Here is a 21,100-nt window from a genome sequence, read left to right on the forward strand (position 1 = left end):
GAAGTTTGCATGGACACCTGAAGGGCAGTTTTGTGGGAAAGATATAAAACTCGCTCTGTGTGGCAGAAGCTGGCTGACACAGTGACCAGTGAGATTTAGTTTCCTCATGAGGAAGGAGCTGGAGAAGTCCTGCAGGCGAGGGTTTCAGGTCATCGGAGGGCAAGTGTAGGCTGAACCCCGTGAGTCTCAGCCTGGGTCATGACATGCTGAAAGGTCACGATTAATGAATTGTGCGCTGTAGTCCGTTTCATGCATTGCCGACAACATGTTACAGACATTTTCAAATAATTGTTATGTGTAAGGATATGTGCAGATTCAAGATGTACCCTATAATAAATAATATCACTTCCTGTCCAATTCTGAAAATGCCCTCTTGAGTAGGTAAGGAAGGGGGTGGGTTACAGGTGAGTTGGGACAGTGGGAACTGCATATAACTCACAGCCTGGTTTTGCCGTGCCTGAGATCTGGGCGAGAACGTGGGAATGTGTAATGCATAGAAACACCCTCTGAAGGTACTGGCACGGAGGGAATCTGGAAATCACTAGAACCACAGCTGCTTCTCAGGACCTTGTTGACAGGATTCTTGCCCCAGATGTGGCCCTCCAGGGAAATAAACCAAAGTCAGTTTATTACTTAGCTGTGCATTTTGCTTTTTCAGTATACCAAATGTATAGATATTTTGGATTAATGTACTCACAATTTGTAACTGTCTTTCAACACAGGGGTGGAAAGGGGACACTGGCCCTCCAGGATTCCGTGGTCCAGTAAGTGTAACTAAAGACAATGTCCGGTTGTCATGGGTGATCAAGTCCTCCAAAGCATCAAGGAAATTTTGAATCGGCGTCTCTCATTAACTGTTAAGATAGAGATGATAGTATTTACTTTTTTATCAAACCAAGGAAGAAAATAGCTGTTGTCATTATTTGTCCATTTGACAATGGATAAATATTTCTATTTGGTCCTATGTGGTCTCTGGAAGGCACTAGCAATGCCCACCCTCGGCGGTGGGAAAGAAGAAAACCTTTGTTCAATCACACATGGCCCCAGGTGACCTGTGGCCTTGAGCAGAGCAGGAGGGGTGCCGTGGAGGTCAGCTGGGGTACCCAGGGCAGAGGGAGCGAGCTCCACCCACTCCGTCTGGGCGTGGGTATATGACATCCTGCACTTCTGGGCAGCACGAGCCCAACCAGGGCCAGCAGAAGCCACTGACCCCAAGCCCAAGCTCCGTCTCAGCAGGCTGTCTCCTCTCGGCAGTGTGGATGTGGATTGCACTGATGTCTGTCAGCTCCTGACTGCAGAGATAGAGCACATTCTCTATTTTGTGACCCTGTCGCTTAAGGAGATGAGTAAAAGAGATCTGGGCTCTGACTTCCAGTATCCCTTCGTCTCCTGCCTTAAAGGACAGTGGTTCTCACGTTCAATGCGCCGAGTGGAGCTGCCATTCAGAAAGGACGGTGGTAGTAGGAGAGTCAGGGGGTGGGGGTGAGGGGGTCCCATTCCTAACACCGTTCTCAGACCCCTCAGCCTAAGTAATTTAACTAAGTAAACTTAACTAAGTAATTTAACTAAGTAAAGTAAGGAAGGTCCTGGAAATTCTCACCTTCACACAACAAATAAGTGACTCAGATGCAAATAGCCCCAAAATACTTTTGTGGAGTTGCTGGGAAGAATAATTGGGCCTTAGGGCGAAAGCACTTAGCCAACCCTTGGCAGGTGCACATATGCCATTATGGATTTTGATGGAGATTATTATATTATCATTACTGTTATTATTGTGAGTTATTTTTTGTGACTGTATACATAGTGTTTAACCACAATACTCTTGTTACCTCTTTTTTAAACAAGCCAGCAAAGTCATGGGCCCCATGCAGCATACAGGAAAACAAAACAAAAAACAAACCTTTTCTTTTCCCCTCTTCTTTCATTTAAGATAAATGTACCAAGTTCTAAATGAAATCTCCTTGCCAGTTGCGCTGGAGAGGAATTAGCATTCCCAGTTTGCTGTGTGTATGTGTTTTAATGCCAGTTTCTATTATCGTCCTTGGAAATTCTGCTTACGAAGTAGATGGTTAAAGACCAACAGTAGGTCCACTGAGCATGTCAGAAACAAGAGTCCTCAATTATTGCAAGTCATTGGTATCCTGAAATTTAAAGAAACAATCAGAGTATTTTTTGATGTGTGGGTCCCAACAGACTCTGAAATAAAGTTAGCCCATGAGGACAAGTGTTTTTAAAAAGTGAAATAGAATAGGGCCACCTGGGTGGCTCAGTCAGTTGAGCGTCCGACTTTAGCTCAGGTCATGATCCTGCGGTTCGATTTGCGGGTTTGAGCCCCGCATCGGGCTCTGTGCTGTCAGCCCAAGAGCCTGGAGCCTACTCCTGATTCTGTGTCTCCCTCTCTGTCTGCTCCTCCCCTCTCTCTCTCTCTCAAAAATAAATAAACATTAAAAAAAATTAGGTGAGATAGAATATACTGAAAAATCAGCATTGATCAAATGTCAAAATGGTAAGTCACTGTTTGTGAAACTTCAATTTCTGCATACGTATTCACACATATCTAGATATGTATGTATGTATATTTATAACTATGAGTATGTGAGCTGGGTCACATCATAAAATGTATTTCTAGCTGAAAGCCCATGAAGTATATGATACCATGATACCAGAAACATCAACTCTTATCTTTACATGTATCCATTATGTATATATGGCTACCATATTTCTGCTAACACATAAACCTATGAATTCAGGAAGATAAGGAAAATATCATTTGGGCCAAAATAAAAGACATTGGAACATGGCATTTGGTGAGCTCTCCATAAATAGCTATCTTTTCTCTTTATTTGTTCCTTTTTCCTTTAAGACAGAATATTATGATGCATACCAGGAAAAGGGGGATGTAGGAATTCCAGGCCCACCAGGCCCCAAAGGAGCTCGTGGCCCACAGGGTGAGGATAAATTTCTTCCTAAAGCGTTTGCTGCCTGTTTCCCTGTGTTTCTCTCCAGGCAACATGTAACATATGCTTATAGACCTAGAATTTGCAGGGAGCAGGGGGAGGAGGGGGGAGGGGGAAGAGAGGTCTCCCAATTTTCATGGCCTCCTAATTTTCATACTTTTATATGAATATTCCATAGGTGCTATACCACAGAAGGTAGTTAAATTCTTTGTGTGTGCAAGCATGAAGTTCAAGTCGGACAAGAAAACACTAATAATGGCCAGAGGGCAGGAGGAGGGAACGTAAAGAATCAGCAATCTTAGTGGGATACAAAAAAAAAAAAAATGGAGACCCTGAAAAACCGTAATTTGACCAAATCCATATAATAGTGACAAGAAGGGACTGAAACCTGGGGTTTCCAACTCCTGGCACCATGAAGCAGAGTCACATTTATTAGATTCTGTCCCTTTGGGTAGATACATTGGAAAGGTCTAGGCCAAGAGCTCTCCTCTCTGGTTACACATCAAAATCCCTGGGAACTTCTAAAAACATGCCAAGTCCCATCCCTGTGATTCTGATGCAACTGTCTGGAGGTGGGGGCGGGGAGAGGGGGGAGGCTGAGCACTGGTAGATTGCAAAAGCTCTCCAGATTATTCTAGTGTGTAGCCGGGATCGAGAACCACTGATCTGAGGCAAATTATTGATACACATAAGATTCCAAAGGAGAATTTCACTCAAAAGAGTAAAAATACCTAGGATTCTTAAATGGACAGAGAAGTATAGCTACAGACACAGATTTTTTTTAATCTGATATATGGTCACTATAAATCCCTTCCATGTGTCCAAGAATTAGAACCCCGTGCGATGTTATTGGAGATGGAACACCATCTTCTAGCACCTGAACCGTTCCAACAAAGTGTCACATACACAGCAGGCTCCTCGTAGATCTCTGCGGAATTGTTTGAAGGTGCAGAGGTGGCATGATTCACTTTTGAATGTTAGGCATCTAAGACTAGTTCCTTCTCTGCGGTTTGTCTCAATCAGCGAAGTTTTCCTTTATCTCTCTCTGTGGGAGTAGAGAAAAAGTATGAAAATATTTATTATTGATTATTACGATATTGTCACCCAAGATTTCAAAAATGGGGGGAGGGGAGTGTTTATATCCTTGCCAACGATTAATTACTGTTACGGATTTATAGGTCCCAGTGGTCCTCCTGGAGTTCCTGGAAGTGCTGGTAGGTACCTGCGTCTCAGGGCATCAACAGAAATGCTCTTAAAAGGAAAATCACCTTTGCACTGCTTGCATAGGACAGATGTTTCACTAACGGGGCCAAAAGTGTTTCCAGCTTCCTAATTGTTAACTTTGTGATTTACAGCCGAAATGGGGGTGGGGGGAGTGAAAATGGACACAAAGTAACTTAGAAATGCTTTTTTTTTTTTTTTTTTTTTTTTTTTTTTTACTTCTCAGCGGTTGTAACTAAGTGTAACACAATAACTGAAGCCTCCAAGCTCAGAGGAGGCACAGAGGTAGAAAACAGTAATTTGCAGTCATTAGGCTGGCTAAAAAAAGAGAGTTTTCATAGTGTATCCCATGTTGCATAAGATGCATAGATTATACTATGTATATATATGTATATACATAGATATACATATATACATAGAATATATATATATTCATGTGAAGTTTTAAATTTCACAGTACATTATTTACAGACATGCAGACAATTCCATAAAGTATAAAAACATCCATGAGTCACTGGAGTGGTTGCCTCTCAAGGACGTTTAATCAAGGATTAACCTCAGTGGCTTTAATTATAACTGTAATGCCATCACGTGTCACTTTGTAGAGGAAACGAAACCATGAAAAAAGCAGCAAAGATTTGATAAGCCCTGCTGTCGATTATAATTTTCTCTATACCATGTTGTGTATTAAACTATTATGTAATTTTGAAAATGAATTAAAATTAAGCAGATTGCAGAACTATATGTATCTTATAATCCCACTGTTAAAACACATAGATCAACAGATAAATATTATGTGTATTTGCATGTGCATGGAAAAATACACCAAGTTGGAATACAAAAGGATGTATCAGAGGTCTGGCCAAAGATTAGGGAGGACTTTCTTCTCTACTCCCGACTCCCCAAGTAATGAATCAGCCCCTTTAGGAAGCAGCGAGTAAAAGTTACAAAGCTCTAAAACGGGCATCAAACAGATGGATTTGCTTTTATGGCAAAATCTTTATGGTCAATAATCAGAAATAATCAGTCATTACCCCTGCTGGTTTCATAGCCCTTTGGTGGTGAGGTCTCTCTTCTTCACAGTTAAACTGTTTGCAAGGCAGAGATTCGAGACTTATCCCCTCTTCATGTCCTTGTCACCTTATGAGGGACAGATGAGCTTTGTGTCACCTGGCTTGGCTTCTCTCCCAGGAGATGCCTGCCTCCCCCCATCACGCCCTTTTATAACTAAGACAATTGGCTGTGGGAATAAGGTCCAGTGACAGTGGTCTCTCTTTCTCATTTGGGACACTGAAAGATTGGTATCTTCTAGTCTTTGATGAAAAAACATCCACAAAACCGCATATACTGAAGAATTTATCATGAGGTTCTTTTAAAGAAAAAGACGACAGTGCACCCCTAACTCGGTCCCAGTCCCTTGTAATACATTATATAAATTACCTCATGGAACTGGAGCATTCTGAGCTTTGCTGACCTGTGATCGTTTAGCAAAGCCACAGATGAAGGAAGGAAGATATTCTCTCTTTGTTTTATATGTTTTATATACCTCTTGATGGGGCAACTTTTATTAATAAGAATATATTACATTTTGCAATTGAAAGATAACATGTGTGAATCGGGGAAAAAATTTAAAATATGCTAAAATGATTCTTTTCTCCAAGGGTCGTCAAGGCCTGGCCTCAGAGGAGCCCCTGGATTCCCGGGCGTGAAAGGACGGAAAGGGGAACGAGGACCCCCGGGAAAGAATGCAGTGGGGCCTCCTGGGTCCCCGGGTTGTCCTGGGGCACCAGGCCCCACAGGGTCGCCGGGATACCCAGGACCACCAGGTAGGTACCTAACGGGGCCCCTTTTGTGGCCATGGCCCAAGTGACAGATGTGTGCAGATCAGTGGCGATGGAGAAGCTTACTTGCAGCTTGGCCATCCGTCCGTGTGGGTCTTAAGAGCCATCTTCCTGCTGGTGTTTCGTCGCATTAACTGTGAAAACAGCTCTGGTGGAATGGTGGCTTTGCAGGTGCAGCAAAGCTTTAGGCTGAGTTCCCACGGAGGGCACAGTGGGGGGCAGGAGCAAGGGGGAGCGAAGCAGAGAAGGGGGTGACCAAGTTTGCCACTGCTTGTTCAGTCCCTGGAGAATATCCTCCAAGAAGCTGTATTAACTTTGTTTCAGGACAGTCTGTCCCAGAGGAAACAGAGGCAAGAATTTATCCACCTGTTTCTATTAATCATGGGTCAAGAATATATCCCACGGGACCAGACTAACCACACCCCCTCCCACACACACACACACACACACACACACACACACACATACACACACACACACTTCCAGGCTGTGTTGGCATGGCTCCCAGGGCATCCTATGCCCTGGCATCAGCGTGTGGGCTGGAGGTATGCAGCAAGGGCACGAGGCAAGATCCTGCCAGGTCAAGTTGGGGCAGAGACCACAGAGCTGCCGCCTGGAGGATGTGAAGTTCTGGAAGTTCTGATGCCCGGGGGTGTCCTCTCCTCTGCATCAACCTGTAAAGGCACCTAGCACTCTGTGTTGGCCAGTAGGCACACACAACCTCGGAACATGTGGGTCACTCTTTGTGTCCCAAACACCTCTCTGGAAGCTGCCTTGTAGGTCTTGTGCTTTGTACTCAACGCTCCTAATAGCCTTAAGAATTTTCTGCGTGTCAAGGATTTTCTGTTTGTTTGTTTGTTTGTTTACCCATTTTGAGAGAGAGAGGGAGAGGCTGCATGAGTGAGGGAGGGGCAGAGAGAGAGGGAGAGAGACAGCCCCAAGCAGGTTCTGCACAGTCAGCAATGGAGCCCCACTCAGGGCTCGATCTCACGAACCAACTGTGAGACCATGACCTGAGCCAAAATCGAGTCGGATTGCTTAACCGACTGAGCCACCCAGGGGCTCCAGGAATTTTGTTTTTAAGAGAGGAAGGATGTATTATTTATAGATAGTACGATTATAAACTTGGAAAACCCAAAAGAATAATCCGGAAAACTCTTAGTGTTAATAAGATAATTCAGGTAAATGTCTGGCTATCTGAGCAATATTTGAGAAAGAACAGAAGCTTCCCTTTGGGCCAATAGCTATTTAAGAAACTATCCCATTAATAAAAAGATACAATATCCAAGAACAAAAGCTGTTAAGCTATGGCGTGAACCAACGTGGAAAACAAAGCAAAACTAAACTGAAACGTTTCACCGTGTTGAGGATGTGAACAATTTCTAGTCCTCTGAGTCTTTTTCAGGATGTGGGTTTAGGATGCTCATGTTTCGGAAGATGAACCTGATGAACCTGTTCTTGGATATTGTATCTTTTTATTAATGGGATAATTTCTTAAATAGCTATTGGCCTAAAGGGAAGCTTCTATTATTTCTCAAATATTGCTCAAATAGCCAGACATTTACCTGAATTATTAACACTAACATCTTGTAGCTAATGAGTGCCACAGTCGGGGTGCTGTGGTAATACAGCCCCTTCCCTGGCACACCAAGCATCCTCTCCCCTCCAAGACAACGCTGGCTTCCTATCTTTTGCCAAACAACACCCGTCTGCCCTTCGAGTCGCACCTTCAAGTTCAAGCCCAACAGGGAGTTTTCACTGAGCCCACATCCTGTAACACCCGAGCTTATCCAGTAGGAGAGTTTTTCACGTTACCTGTCATTGTCAGTTTCCCCTACAAGACTCAAAGCTCTTGGAGGTCAGAGACAGTGTCTAGTTTGCTGTTTTAAGCCGAGAACATAGCACAGGGGGCTGGAACGTTGTAAGTACTCAAGTATTTGTTGAAATGAGTATGACAGGAGTATGAAAATGTTTAAGTAAATACAAATGTATCAATGTATAAATACACATATGACTACATTAAGTATAAAACTGCCGTTAGATTTTATTGTTTAAAGATAACTATCCAGTCATTCTAAAGACATAGAAAACTGGATCACAAAACGAACCTTCCTTTCCAAGTCAAACAGACATTACATGGACCACATTCCATCTCAGTTAAATGTTTCCACTGGTACCTTGTTGCTCTGAAATTTGGGGCAGCTATAGGTACCATTTTCAAATATTTAGTTTCATCAGTATTGCCTTGTGCCTACATTTGAAATGGCAAGACCAAAAATTTGGTCATAGAACAGAAAAGCCAAAGAGAATGAGCTGTTTGTTGTCGCATTATAGTAGCATCTGCTTGTGGAAGGACTGGAAAGAGCTTTCTTGAAGACCCACATTAGGAATGAAAGGCTCAGGGGCACCTGGGTGGCTCAGTCAGTTAAGTGTCTGACCCTTGATTTCTTTTTTTTTTTTTTTAACTTGTTTTACTTTTTATTTTTTTTAATTTACATCCAAATTAGTTAGCATATAGTGCAACAATGCTTTCAGGAGTAGATTCCTTAGTGCCCCTTACCCATTTAGCCCATCCCTCCTCCCACTACCCCTCCAGTAACCCTCAGTTTGTTCTCCATATTTATGAGCCTCTTCTGTTTTGCCCCCTCCCTGTTTTTATATTATTTTTGTTTCCCTTCCCTTATGTTCATCTGTTTTGTCTCTTAAAGCCCTCATAGGAGTGAAGTCATATGATTTTTGTCTTTCTCTGACTAATTTCACTTAGCATAATACCCTCCAGTTCCATCCACGTAGTCACCAATGGCAAGATTTCATTCTTTTTGATTGCTGAGTAATACTCCATTGTGTATATCTACCACATCTTCTTGATCCATTCATCCATCGATGGCCATTTGGGCTCTTTCCATACTTTGGCTGTTGTTGATAGTGCTGCTATAAACATGGGGGTGCATGTGTCCCTTCGAAACAGGACACCTGTATCCCTTGGATAAATGACTCTTGATTCCTTCGGCTCAGGTCATAATCTCACAGTTCGTGAGACTGAGTCTCAAGTAGGGCTCTGTGCTGACAGTGTGGAGCCTGCTTGGGATTATCTCTCTCTCTCTCTCAGAACGAATAAATAAACTTTCTTTAAAAATGATGAACTTGGGGCGCCTGGGTGGCTCAGTCGGTTAAGCGTCCGACTTTAGCCAGGTCACGATCTCGTGGTCCGTGAGTTCGAGCCCCGCATCGGGCTCTGGGCTGATGGCTCAGAGCCTGGAGCCTGCTTCCGATTCTGTGTCTCCCTCTCTCTCTGCCCCTCCCCCGTTCATGCTCTGTCTCTCTCTGTCTCAAAAACAAATTTAAAAAAGTTAAAAAAAAAGTTAAAAAAAAATGACGAACTTGATAGATGTGAATAAGCAATACAGAGAAAACAGATGATATTCTGTCAGAACTTTTTCACTCAGTCTGTATTAGGCATCTACTATGTATCAGGAAGATTCAGGGTATCCAAGATATATAGAAAAATGAGATTTGACCCTCTGCCTAAAAATGTTAAAAGAATAGTCTTGAAATAATTAGAAGTAACTGAATAAAATAACACAAGTTGATTATATGATGAGAAATAACCATATAACGAGCTTTCAAAGAATCACTGCACCAGTATTAAAAAACATCACTTGTGTGGGCCCCTGGGTAGCTCAGTCTTAAGCATCCAGCTCAGGTAATGATCTCACAGTTGTGAGATCAAGCCCTGTGTCCAGCCCCATACTGAGCATTGGGATTCTCTCTCTCTCCCTCTCTCTCTCTGCCCCTCCCCTACTCACACACACACACACACACACACGCTCTCTCTCTCTCTCAAAATAAATAAACTTAAAAAAATCACATGTGTAATGAGAAAGGAAAAGCTGGTCACCATGCTTCAGTCTTCAGTGTAGACGAACCTTCAAAAGACTCAGCTTCTAAAACAAATATGGGGGAGTGCGTATAAAATAATGCATAGTGCAGAAATGTGCTAATTGAACAAAAACACATAAAGAGATAAAAATCAAGTTCTGGTGTTGTCTTTTTGCAGGTGACATCATTTTTCGCAAAGGTCCACCTGGAGATAGTGGACTTCCAGGCCCTATAGGGTTTCCAGGAATCCCAGGAGTCGATGGGCCCAAAGGTTGGTTCAATCAATGGTTGTTCTATTCAAGTAAGCCATGCTCGTCATCATAACTGTCCCCATTTGATTCCTCCCCCACCAAAACAACAATGATCCCAAACTGCAGACAGTCAAGGCTGGCCTCTTTTCCAGAAGAATTACCTCAAAGTTTTCATTTATCTATAAATCAATCATTTATTTAGCACCCGTGCAATAAATTGTTGGATGTTCCTGGAATATGAGTATTATCCGGCACTGAAGGAGACAGGTGGCTGTAATACAGGATGTTTTGTGCTTGACTCAGGATTTCCTCTGAGAACATTAAGAAGGTCAGATGGATAAAGTAAGCAGTTCTAATAGATGAATGACTTTTCATTAATATGTACAATGTCTGGGGCCCTTGGGTGGCTCATTTGGTTAAGCACCCGACTCTTAATTTCGGCTCCGTCATCATCTCATGCTTTGTGAGATCAAGCCCCCGAGTCGGGCACCATGCTGGCAGCGAGGAGCCTGCTTGGGATTCTCTCTCTCTTCTCTCTGCCTCTCCCCACCCTCAAAAATAAATAAACTTAAATATATATACATATAAAATAAAATAAAAATCAACAACATAAAACAATGCACAGTGTCCTAGATGATTTTCACTACACACACACACACACACACACACATTTTAATGTAATAAATGATTGTGTGGTTAGGAAGTATCTGTCCTTTCTGAGGACTAGATGTGGGTTTATGAGTAACAAGCTGCTATCATTGCAGGGGAACCAGGCCTCCTGTGCATCCAGTGTCCTTGTGTCCCAGGGCCTCCGGGCCTCCCAGGATTGCCGGGGTTAGACGGCATGAAAGGAATCCCAGGTACAAAAGGGTCAGCTCCCTGGGTGGTTAAAAAAAAAAAGGTATCAGACTTCTGAATGTCAGTGATGGGGTTTCCCTGAATTTGGAGATTTTCAAACGTATACTCAGTTAACATAAAGTAAGCCGAAATAACACAGAAACTGGCCTTTTCCCCTTTTCCGTTTTAGTTGCCGAATTCTAGCAAACCATGGTATTCCCCAGGAATTGTAGACTGGGGTTCCTACAGGGATCCAGCAGGTAACTTGGAGGAGTGAGGCAGCCATACCAAACACACACCACTTTTTTCTTCCATAAAGAAATAAGCTCTCTCTCTCTCTCTTTTTTTTCTTAAAAGACACAATTCTCTTCAGTCTGTTTGGGATTTTTTTGTTTGTTTTTTTAATCCCCACTTTTGGTAGAGTCATGGGCATAGGCACTGTTTCATTCAGGACACAAGTACAAGGGCGCCTGGGTGGCTCAGTCGGTTGAGGGTCTGGCTCTTGATTTTGGCTCAGGTCTTGATCTCATGGTTCTTGAGATCGATCCCTACATCGGGCTCCATGCTGACATCGCAGAACCTGCTTGGGATTCTCTCCCTGTCTCTCTGCCCCACCCCGCTCACACTCTCTCTCAAAATAAATAAATAAGCTTAAAAAAAAAAAGGATACAAATGCAAGAAAAAAAAAAAAAAAGCACACCAGTGGGGCACAGTAGGGAGTGGAGAGGACTGTGGTAAACTGGAAGGCACATTGGAGGGGGCCATCGTGCACCAGCTCCGGTCTGTTGTTACTGGCAGCACTTTAGGCCCGTGTTGATAAATCTTCCTTTTTTTCATGAGAAGAAAGAAACTTGGGTTTTTAGCTGAAATCTCATTTTTTTTTTCAAAATTTGCTAACTCCATTTTTGAAAGAAAAAAACCATCCTCTAGGCCAATATGCTGCGAGCTAAACAGAGCCTGTGTTGCTTCTCTTCTGGACGTCCGTGTCAGACCAGGACTCCCCACCCCACAGGGTTGCTTCAGACTGTCCACTGTCTCTGCTGTCCCACCTCCCCTTTCTCGGTCACAGAACTGGCCATGGACAAAAATCTCGAGGTAGAGAAAGTCTCTACTCATTAGTTGGGTTCCTCTGCCGCTGGTGCCTCTCCCCTGGCTACTCAGGGCCTCTGTCACACGGTTTCACGTGCAGTCCTGGTTTTGCCATGACCACCTTGGTCTGCTAGGTGTCGTATGGACCTCCATGCCTATTCCTCACCTCAGTCCTACAGGTAAGTGCTGTCATTGACCCCATTTGACAGATGAGGAAGCTGAGGCATAAGGTGGCATAGCTCATAAGTGGTAAAGCCTGGACTGAAATCCACTCTCCTCCTGAGCCATGCTCCTGCTCTCTATGCTGGCATCGTTCAGTCACTGTGCCAGGGGCTTCCCTTTGAAGCAAGTGAATCCAAAGGTCTACCTGGCAACACCAATCAGGGAATATTTGTATGTTACCACCATCGGGTAGACATTTGCATTGGCACAGGGGCTTCGGGAAGTGGGGTCACCGTCCAAAGAAGAAATGCTAATGGTGGCAGGTGCAGGCACTGTGGCCAGCTGAGAGAGGACACGCATTCAGCCAGGGTCCTTTGCCACGCTCACATCATTCCTGTTCCTTTATAAATGCCTTCGTTACTTTGCCATCTCTGCCCCCTGACTCTCTGAGACAGGCTTGAGAGGGGAGAAGCGGGGGAGGCAAAGAGGGGGTGAAGGGTGGGTATAACGGGCCCTCTGTCCCTCATGCTGTTCCTATTCGGTGCCTAAGACTCTAGGTGAAATGTTCTATTAAAACAAAAACTGACAGAAAGGGAAGGAGCAAGGGAGACAGGGAGGGAAAGAATGGAAGGATGATGAAGCAATGATTATTTTTCTACATTCCCCTTGAGTGACCCAAGGGTAGAATGTGGGTGGGCAGCTCGCTGCTGCTGACCCAGTAGTTGTGTTGTATTTTCCTTGATTTCTCTACACTTGACATACTACAGGTGCAGCTCAAAGAAGATACATAAACAGTGGAAGCATCTGGATTACTATCAAAAAGCATACCCTGACTCGAATCTTGCAAAACATAAAATCGGAATATCCATTTATTAATACATTGGCTTGAGATCCGCCCAAAAGACCCTCTAAAGGGTCTTTACAGTATATCCTTACGGATACACTTACATGCATATAGGAAGTGTAAAATTGTACAGCAAAATGCAATTTGGCAACGGATGCCCAGAGCCTCAGAAAAGTTTGTGTCCATTTTGTCTTGCGCTTACGCTTTTAGAAATTTAAATTATTAGAAAAATCTGGAGCACTAACTATCTAGAGATATTTACTATAACATTGTTTACTACAATGTTGAAAAGTTGAAAAATGATCCAAATTCTAAAATAGCAGCTGGCTGAATAAATGTTGGTTGATCCACACATTAGGCTACTCTGCGGCCATTTAAAGCGAAGCTATAAATCTGTATTTATTGACATATGTATAGATTCCAAAATGCCATGTATACATTCAGCATGTTATGGATATAAAATTTAAGAGTGCCATACATCAAAATTTTAGCAAATATTGTCCTCTGGTGGTAGATCTATAAGTGATTTTTATTCTCTTCTTTCTGAATCTGTTTTTCACAAGGAGCATATATTGCTTTTTTGATCAAAAAATAAACCTGTCTCCTTAAAACTATAAAGACAAGAATTTTAGGGAGGCAAGCATTTTTTAAATGCTTTTTTTTTTACATCATCTCTTATTCCAGTTATTTACTCTCATCCTCTCCCTGCCCTCTGTGTTTTGAGATAGAAATTGTCTTTCTTTCCTCAGAAGAAAGCAGCCTATTTCCTGCAACTCCTGCATTACCTGGGCTACTCAGAGTTGGTGTTCAACAAATATTTAATAATTCACTGCTTTGCAGGCGGACAAGGGCCAGCTGGCACTAAAGGAAGCCCAGGGTCCCCAGGAAGTGCGGGTCTTCCCGGATATCCAGTAAGATTTCATGGTTTGGGAGCTTTCGTTTCAATTTGGATAACAGCACGTTCTGGAAGTACAGTAGCACCACACATAGGTTATCAGTTTGGTGCCTGGCAAAGAGTACTTAATATTAGAGCATTTAATAGAGACTTGGTTAAATGAATAAATGCATGATGTGTGAATAAGTGAATGAATTAGTGAACTTTGAATCGTTTGAAATGGATCAGAACTAGAAGCAGATCTCTGGTTGCCTGGGCTGTGGTTGGGACAGGGCATGACTACAAATGGATCTGAAGGAATCCGAGGGAGTACCGGAAATGTTTTAACACTGTATTGTGGCGATCGTAGCATAAATGTACAAATGTACTAAAAATCATTGAACTGTATTCGTATAAAGATATATCTTATGATATGTAAATTATACCTCGAGAAACTATTAGAAATTAAAGTTTTGACTATCACAGTGAGTCAGAGAGTTATACAGAGATATATATTTCAATCAAATTATCCATAGATGCATGTTAAAATTTCCAATATTCTAACGGAATCTAAGTTACGATGATATCTGTGTCATATTGACCAATATTATTGTGTGTGTTGCATTGAATTGTGCTAACTGAATTCCAGTTTTGAAAGCAAATAGAGAGGGGAAAAAAGCTTGAAATTATACTTGTAGGCTAAAGAAAGTGTCTGAAAAATATCCATGTTCATTACACTTGAAAAATTCTGGTTGACTTTTTTTTTTAAGATTGGCACAAGAACAGCTGTACCCAATTGCAATGCAGACTCGTTTCTGTACCGCCCTAGGGGTTCCCGGGTGCTCAGGGGGATCCAGGACTTAAAGGAGAAAAAGGGGAAGCACCTCAACCTGATGGACAAGTGGGTGCCCCAGGGGACCCTGGGCTCAGAGGGCATCCTGGAAGAAGAGGCTTGGATGGGATTCCTGGAACCCCCGGGGTAAAAGGATCACCAGGACCTAAAGGGGAACCGGTTGGTATCTGGTAACTTTTTTCAAATTACCCTCCCTACAACTGATATGCTCTGAAGTTACCACATTGGGTACTTTCCATTCATAAAATCCTTGGCCATTCAGCACAGTGCGTCCCTCTAACCACACAATGAGGCATCTTCAAATGAGCAGTACTAACCCCAACACATGTGTGTAGTATTTTGACACATAGGTAGCACTCAATGGTGCTTTTAGCCCAAATAAAATTCTACATCGATAATGACCTTGTCTCCTACGCAAGTTACAATTCCACGTTTATGTCCAATGAGTTTATAGACAAGTTTAGAAAATGATAAATAAGGGAACGTTTTGATCAATATCTTGAAGGCAATATGCATTCTTTGAAGTAAAAATAAATGCGTAAAGCACAATTTTAGGAGGAGGTTAGTCAAATAAACAGATCAGATGTTTTGTCCTTTAAAATAGTTAAGCTTAGGTAAGTTCTCTCTTTTCATGGGATAGGGATAGAATGTCTCACATGTGCACTTGAGAGATTCCTACGGGGATCTATTTGAAGATGTCAGGGGGCAGAGGCTGAGCACCTCCCCCGGTATATCTGGGAGAAGTTTGCCAGCCATGCTTCCCAGCCTGCCCCAGGAAATACCAGTGTCTCCCAGAGTTCATCGGTGTTATCCAATTAAAAGAGTCCCACCTCGGACAGGAAAACTTGGCAAATAAATTTAAACATTTGTTTACAGACCCGTTAATATCAGAATAAAGTGTGGCTCCCCAAGATCTAGATGTGGCCTATAATCTTCGTTATACCTTTTTGACTACAAAATACTTTTGGGCTGAGAGCAGCTGGCAGGGCCAGTGCTTCTCAGACTCTGGGAAACAGCCAGGCTGTCCCCCCACCCCGGGTGGTAGTGATGCTTATAGAGGGACAGAGTCTAGAATTCTTTTGGTTTAGCACTAGTACAGTTCACATGATGCTTCCATTTGCGTCTTGCTAATTCTTTATTAAGTTCCAGTAAAAGTAATGTAAGAAAAACCTCAAGGAGGTAATGTGTGGAGTCTTATGCCCTGTCATTATGGAAGAAGGAAAAACGAACAAACAAACGAAAAAAACATAAAAACACCGAGTCACCCAATGATCCTGAACAATGAAAAATCCAGTCAAATCTATTATTTGAGGCCATATTGGGATGGAAGAAGAACTCAATTATTATGTCATATTTAACTTGTTTAAAATACGCAAATCATCTCCAGAGTTATGGCCCTATGCGATTACAAAAAGATATTTTTTTACAATTATATTATTTTATTCAATTTAAGCTATATAATCATGGAAAGTCAGTATTTTTACAGTTGGTATAAAACATACCTCTTATATATGTATGCTTTCACCATTACCATTAAATCTTAAGACATAATCTAGCAAAAGATATTTTATAAGGAAAAAAATGAATACAGTCTATCTGGACCTGAATCTCCTTTGTAATGAAAACACCCGGTAAAAAACAAACAAATAAAAGTTTGCTGTGCTGGTTTTAGTTGAGAAATACGCTATTCACACGAATGTTAGCTCTAAAGCTATTTGAACTGTTGGCTGATTTGAACAGAGTCTTAGGGGCTGTTCTACATATGACATCCCACCAGAAGACACAAGTGTGTGTCTCGAGAGGCTTCGAGTGAATGAAATGTTGCTGAAATCCAAAGAGCACAGAACAGCAGAAACCATAGAGCGGTCTCATTTTAGTAACAATTCCCTTCAAATACCTGCTTTTTGATTCAAAATTTTCTCATTGGCTGCTTATCTGGTACTCGTATTCACGGTAAGATTAACCCGTGGAAGGAGATACTGGAATGAAGCACCATCCAAACATATTCCTGTTGTCACAGGCCCTGACTGGTGAGAAGGGGGACCAGGGTCCTCCAGGGGATCCCGGCACCCCTGGGCCCCCGGGACCTGCAGGACCACCTGGACCACCAGGCTATGGACCGCAGGGAGAGCCTGGTCCAAAGGGTACCCAAGGAATTCCTGGAGCCCCCGGACCACCTGGAGAAGCCGGTTGGTTAGTTTTCTTTCCAGTCCTGTTTTCCTATGGAGTGGGTCTATGGTTCCTAGAGCAAGTAAAGCTCCCTCAAGACTAAAATGATGTATAGAAACTTACTTCTAATAAGTAGAATATGTCAACTCATAGACACTCAGAAAGAATATGTAGGATATTTCAGAGAAAACGTATTTTCTCTGTTACTGAGAAGTTCAGTTGAAATTTCCTAAGATAGTCTATCTCCATATGCTAAACAGAAATAGATGGAATGAGTGGCAATCAGTTATGATAAACAAAGGGGGGGGGGGGCAGAAATCTATGAAATTGATCCTGAGAAGCCCCTTCTGAGTCTCAAGGGTCCACTAATGTTGTTGCAAATTTATTCTTTTGACCCATAATCCAATAGACGGTTTACAAATAAAACTTCAAAATATCTAAGATAAATGAAGAATAGTTTTCTGACAATAGTCCTAAAGCCTCAGTAACTTTTGGGATCCACGTGTACTGAACATAGTTGGTGGATTCAGGAGGGATCTGATCCCCAATGTTTATCCGTGGCAGAGAACATAACGGAAGATAAGAATTGCACATTGCTGACAGTTTTCAACAAATAATGCCACCATGTCATTTCTTACTTCTAATATCACTTTAAAGGGTGAGACTCAATAAACTAATGGCCTCCAAATTGTTTTATAGTATCCCTTATCAGTAAAAAAATATGTAAGTGCCTCTCCCCAAGCATTTCTGTATATTTTTTACATTGTATGCATGCATTTCTGTCCACACATGTGCGTAAAGCTTTTTTTTGTGACTATATATATATGTATATATATACACATATATATGTATGTATATATGTATATACATATGTATATGTGTATATATATATATGTGTTTTTCTTCTGCACCTTACTTTTGAGGCTGCTATTCTAATCCAGGGATTGGCAAACCATGGCAGCCCATAGTCTAAATCCAGCCTACCGCGTATTTATGTATGATCCACAAGCTAAAAGTGGTTTTTATATTTTCAAATGATTAGGGAAAAAATCTTTTGAATAATACTTTGTGGTACATGAAAATTATATGAAATTCAAGTTTCAGTGTCCATAAATAACGTTTTCCTAGCACGTAGCCACCCTCATTCATATCCATATTGTTCCTGGCTGTTCTCATGCTGCAATGGCAGCGTTGAGTTATGGTATAGAGACCATTTGGACCACAAAGCCCAGATTATTTACTATCTGGCTCTTTACAGAAAAAGTTTTCCTGATCTCTCTTCTAATCCATCTTCAAATCTTCTGTTCTTTCTACATGTGAATTTCTAGTGAAGGACTCCATTGTCGTAAAATACATTATCGTGAAGTTTTTCCCATCAAACTACTATAAACTTATTTTTTCCATAAATATACGGATAATTCAAATCACTAACATGTTTTTAATGTTGGCCAGCATAGCCACATTATCTCGAATTTTTGTGGACTGGGTAGGCATTATTTCCCCAATGACACATGAAGAAATTACCACAGAGGTTAAGATATGTGCCCAAGCCACACTTGATCTTTTGTTCAGCGTGCCATACTTTCTTCCTGTGAAAACTAGTCACCCAATAAATAAAGAACCTACCAAATAAATATTCACTAACATTTACACTGAATTCCATATCATTGATTTTTTTTTTTTAGAATAGCTTCCCTTTCAATGGAACGGCATTGAGTTGGGCTATAATTGAAGCTTAGACAATAGTAAATGCTTATAAATATTCATCAATTGAATAAGAAAGTTTCAATGGGTTGGTCATCTTTAAGCCAGTTTTAAAGCCTATGGAAGCAGAAACTATTTTTTATATTCCTTGGGATATGTTTATAAACCCCTTATAATTACATTTGCTCCCCCTGAACCAAAAAAAAAAAAAAAGCTTCAAAATGCACACCAGTCTTATGATCACAAACTTTCTTAAGGTCCTAAGGGAGAATTCAGTGTTTCGACACCAGTCCCAGGGCCCCCAGGACCTCCAGGGCTCCCTGGCCGTGCTGGCCCCCAAGGTCCGCCTGGTGAGTATCCCCTTTGTCATGTCTGGTGCACGACATCAAATGGCATCCTGATTGTCCTAGAAAAATATTGTCCCCTTTGTAAGGAAAAGATATATTTATTGGCTCTAAAAGAATGCAGAGGCCAGAGTCTGGTCAGATAACAAGCCAATAGGCAGGGGACTTGTTGTTCTTTGAGATTAGCCAAATTATTCCCCATTGGTACTTCTGATTAAAAAAAAAAAAAGGACTTGATATAATTACTTAAAAGGAACCCAAGAGCAGAACAGTCTTCATGGGTTTTTGGTGGGGGAATAAGTGACGTTTGCCAGTGGCTAATCACGATAGTCCCCATTTCTTCTTCATTTGAAAATGTAACTGCTTTGCCAATTTGATCTAAAACTTAATTTTGTATGCATGGAGGGAGACGTGTGTAGTCCAAGACAGTTAGAATACTTCTTTTTAGGAATTAAGCTCTATCTTAAACATTATCTGTAGCTCCTAACTGAGCTACACTGGATAAGAATGGAGAGGAAGAGCATACAGTTGGGGTTATATTAAAATTATTTCTTAATTTCCAGAAAGGCCTAGGATGACACAGAAACTTAGACTTTTTGTCTCAAGGCAAGATGAAGGGAAGTACCTTATGTGGATGTGTGTGTGTCTTTAAGGTATCCCTGGATCCATAGGAAAATGTCGTTATCCGGGTCTTCCTGGGCCTGATGGTGAACCAGGGATTCCAGGAATTGGCTTCCCTGGGCCCCCAGGACCTAAGGGTAGGTTTACAAATTTTAAAACATAGGGATCATTGTGGATGTTTAGAAAATAAATGCAAGGGTGCCTGGGTTGCTCAGTCAGTTAAGCCTCCGACTCTTGATTTCAGTTCAGGTATTGATCTCACGGTTTGTGAGTTTGAGCCCTGTGTCCGGCTCTGTGCTGTTGGTGCAGAGTCTGCTTGAGATTCTCTGTCTCTCCTTCCCTCTCTCTCTCTCTCTCTCTCTCCCCTGCATGCTCCCTCTTTCTCTCAAAATAAATAAACTTAAAAAAAAAAAGAAAATATAAATACATATCATGAATAACATGGAAAAGATCCATAATGTGGTGTTTAAAATAATGTTTTTCATCCATCTTAAATGAGAAAAAAAAATCTTACTATGATGTTAGGCAAAGAGGCAGAATTCATACTATACATCTCATCTCAACTAAAAATTTTAAAATATGTAGAAACATCTGGAAAGCAATTTATAAAAATGGTAAAAGTGATTCTTCTTGAGTGTGGAACTGTGAGAATTTTTTTTCTTTACTTCTTAATAAATGTCTGTACTTTCTTTACATTTATGCATGTTTTCACTTTATACATTTCTTTTATAATTAAAAAAAAATAACTATTAAATCACAAGTAACTGGTTGTCCTGTACACTCCCATATAAATTACAGAAATTATTTTCCTTTGGGAACAAATGCTGTTTCCCATCAAAGGGAAAACACTCCAAAGAAATCCAGATACAGAGAAGACAGTCACCTAATAAATACATCAGAGTTTTGCCCAGGATGGCGTATGAGCTCTCATGGTCCCTGGATTGTAGCATAGATTTTCAGATTTTATAATCACTTTATGTTTGTTTCAATATTATTTAAAGTGTCAACATATAATCCATTTTTGGTTCTTGTTCTCTTTGAGATGTCATCAGTGTCTGGAGTGCATTAGTTCTGCCCAAATGTGGAAATATTGATCTCAGTTCATGAATATTTGAAATGGAAGATGTAATAGTTTCAAGGATGTCCTAGACTCTAATTTCTTGGATGTCTTCCCAATGATCTTTGAAGTAACGCAGCCTGGCCCATATTTTGCCTAGTTCTTTTTGGACCCTGCATTGAGAAATTGCATCCTAGCTTGTAACCCCATGGATTTACCCTCTGGAAGGAGACTCAACCATGGGGACAAGAAATAGCCTAAGAAAATCCTTTAAAGTACAGATTCAAAATTCAAAATTGAACCTAATAATGCATGAACTAATGGGAAATTAAAAATTGGTCATATTAGGGGCACAAAAGAACGCTCTGACCACAGCCTTGCCCCACCAGGGTTTCCT

The 21,100-nt window shown here is 41.5% G+C and overlaps 1 protein-coding gene across 2 annotated transcripts in view; it reads left to right on the plus strand.

Annotated features, from left to right (window-relative positions):
* Nucleotides 1-21,100, plus strand: part of COL4A3 (collagen type IV alpha 3 chain) — a 137,075-nt gene that overhangs the window by 83,608 nt on the left and 32,367 nt on the right. For both annotated transcript variants that reach the window (XM_030325810.1, XM_030325809.1), the window contains exons 18-28: nt 723-764; nt 2,864-2,948; nt 4,136-4,171; nt 5,840-6,004; nt 10,077-10,169; nt 10,914-11,009; nt 13,922-13,992; nt 14,785-14,967; nt 16,829-16,997; nt 18,939-19,031; nt 19,679-19,783. In XM_030325810.1, coding sequence (XP_030181670.1) covers nt 723-764; nt 2,864-2,948; nt 4,136-4,171; nt 5,840-6,004; nt 10,077-10,169; nt 10,914-11,009; nt 13,922-13,992; nt 14,785-14,967; nt 16,829-16,997; nt 18,939-19,031; nt 19,679-19,783 — 1,138 coding nt within the window. The remainder of the gene's footprint in view (nt 1-722; nt 765-2,863; nt 2,949-4,135; nt 4,172-5,839; nt 6,005-10,076; nt 10,170-10,913; nt 11,010-13,921; nt 13,993-14,784; nt 14,968-16,828; nt 16,998-18,938; nt 19,032-19,678; nt 19,784-21,100) is intronic.

The sequence above is a fragment of the Lynx canadensis genome, chromosome C1 (genome assembly GCF_007474595.2).
Source record: "Lynx canadensis isolate LIC74 chromosome C1, mLynCan4.pri.v2, whole genome shotgun sequence".
Classification (NCBI taxonomy): Eukaryota; Metazoa; Chordata; class Mammalia; order Carnivora; family Felidae; genus Lynx; species Lynx canadensis.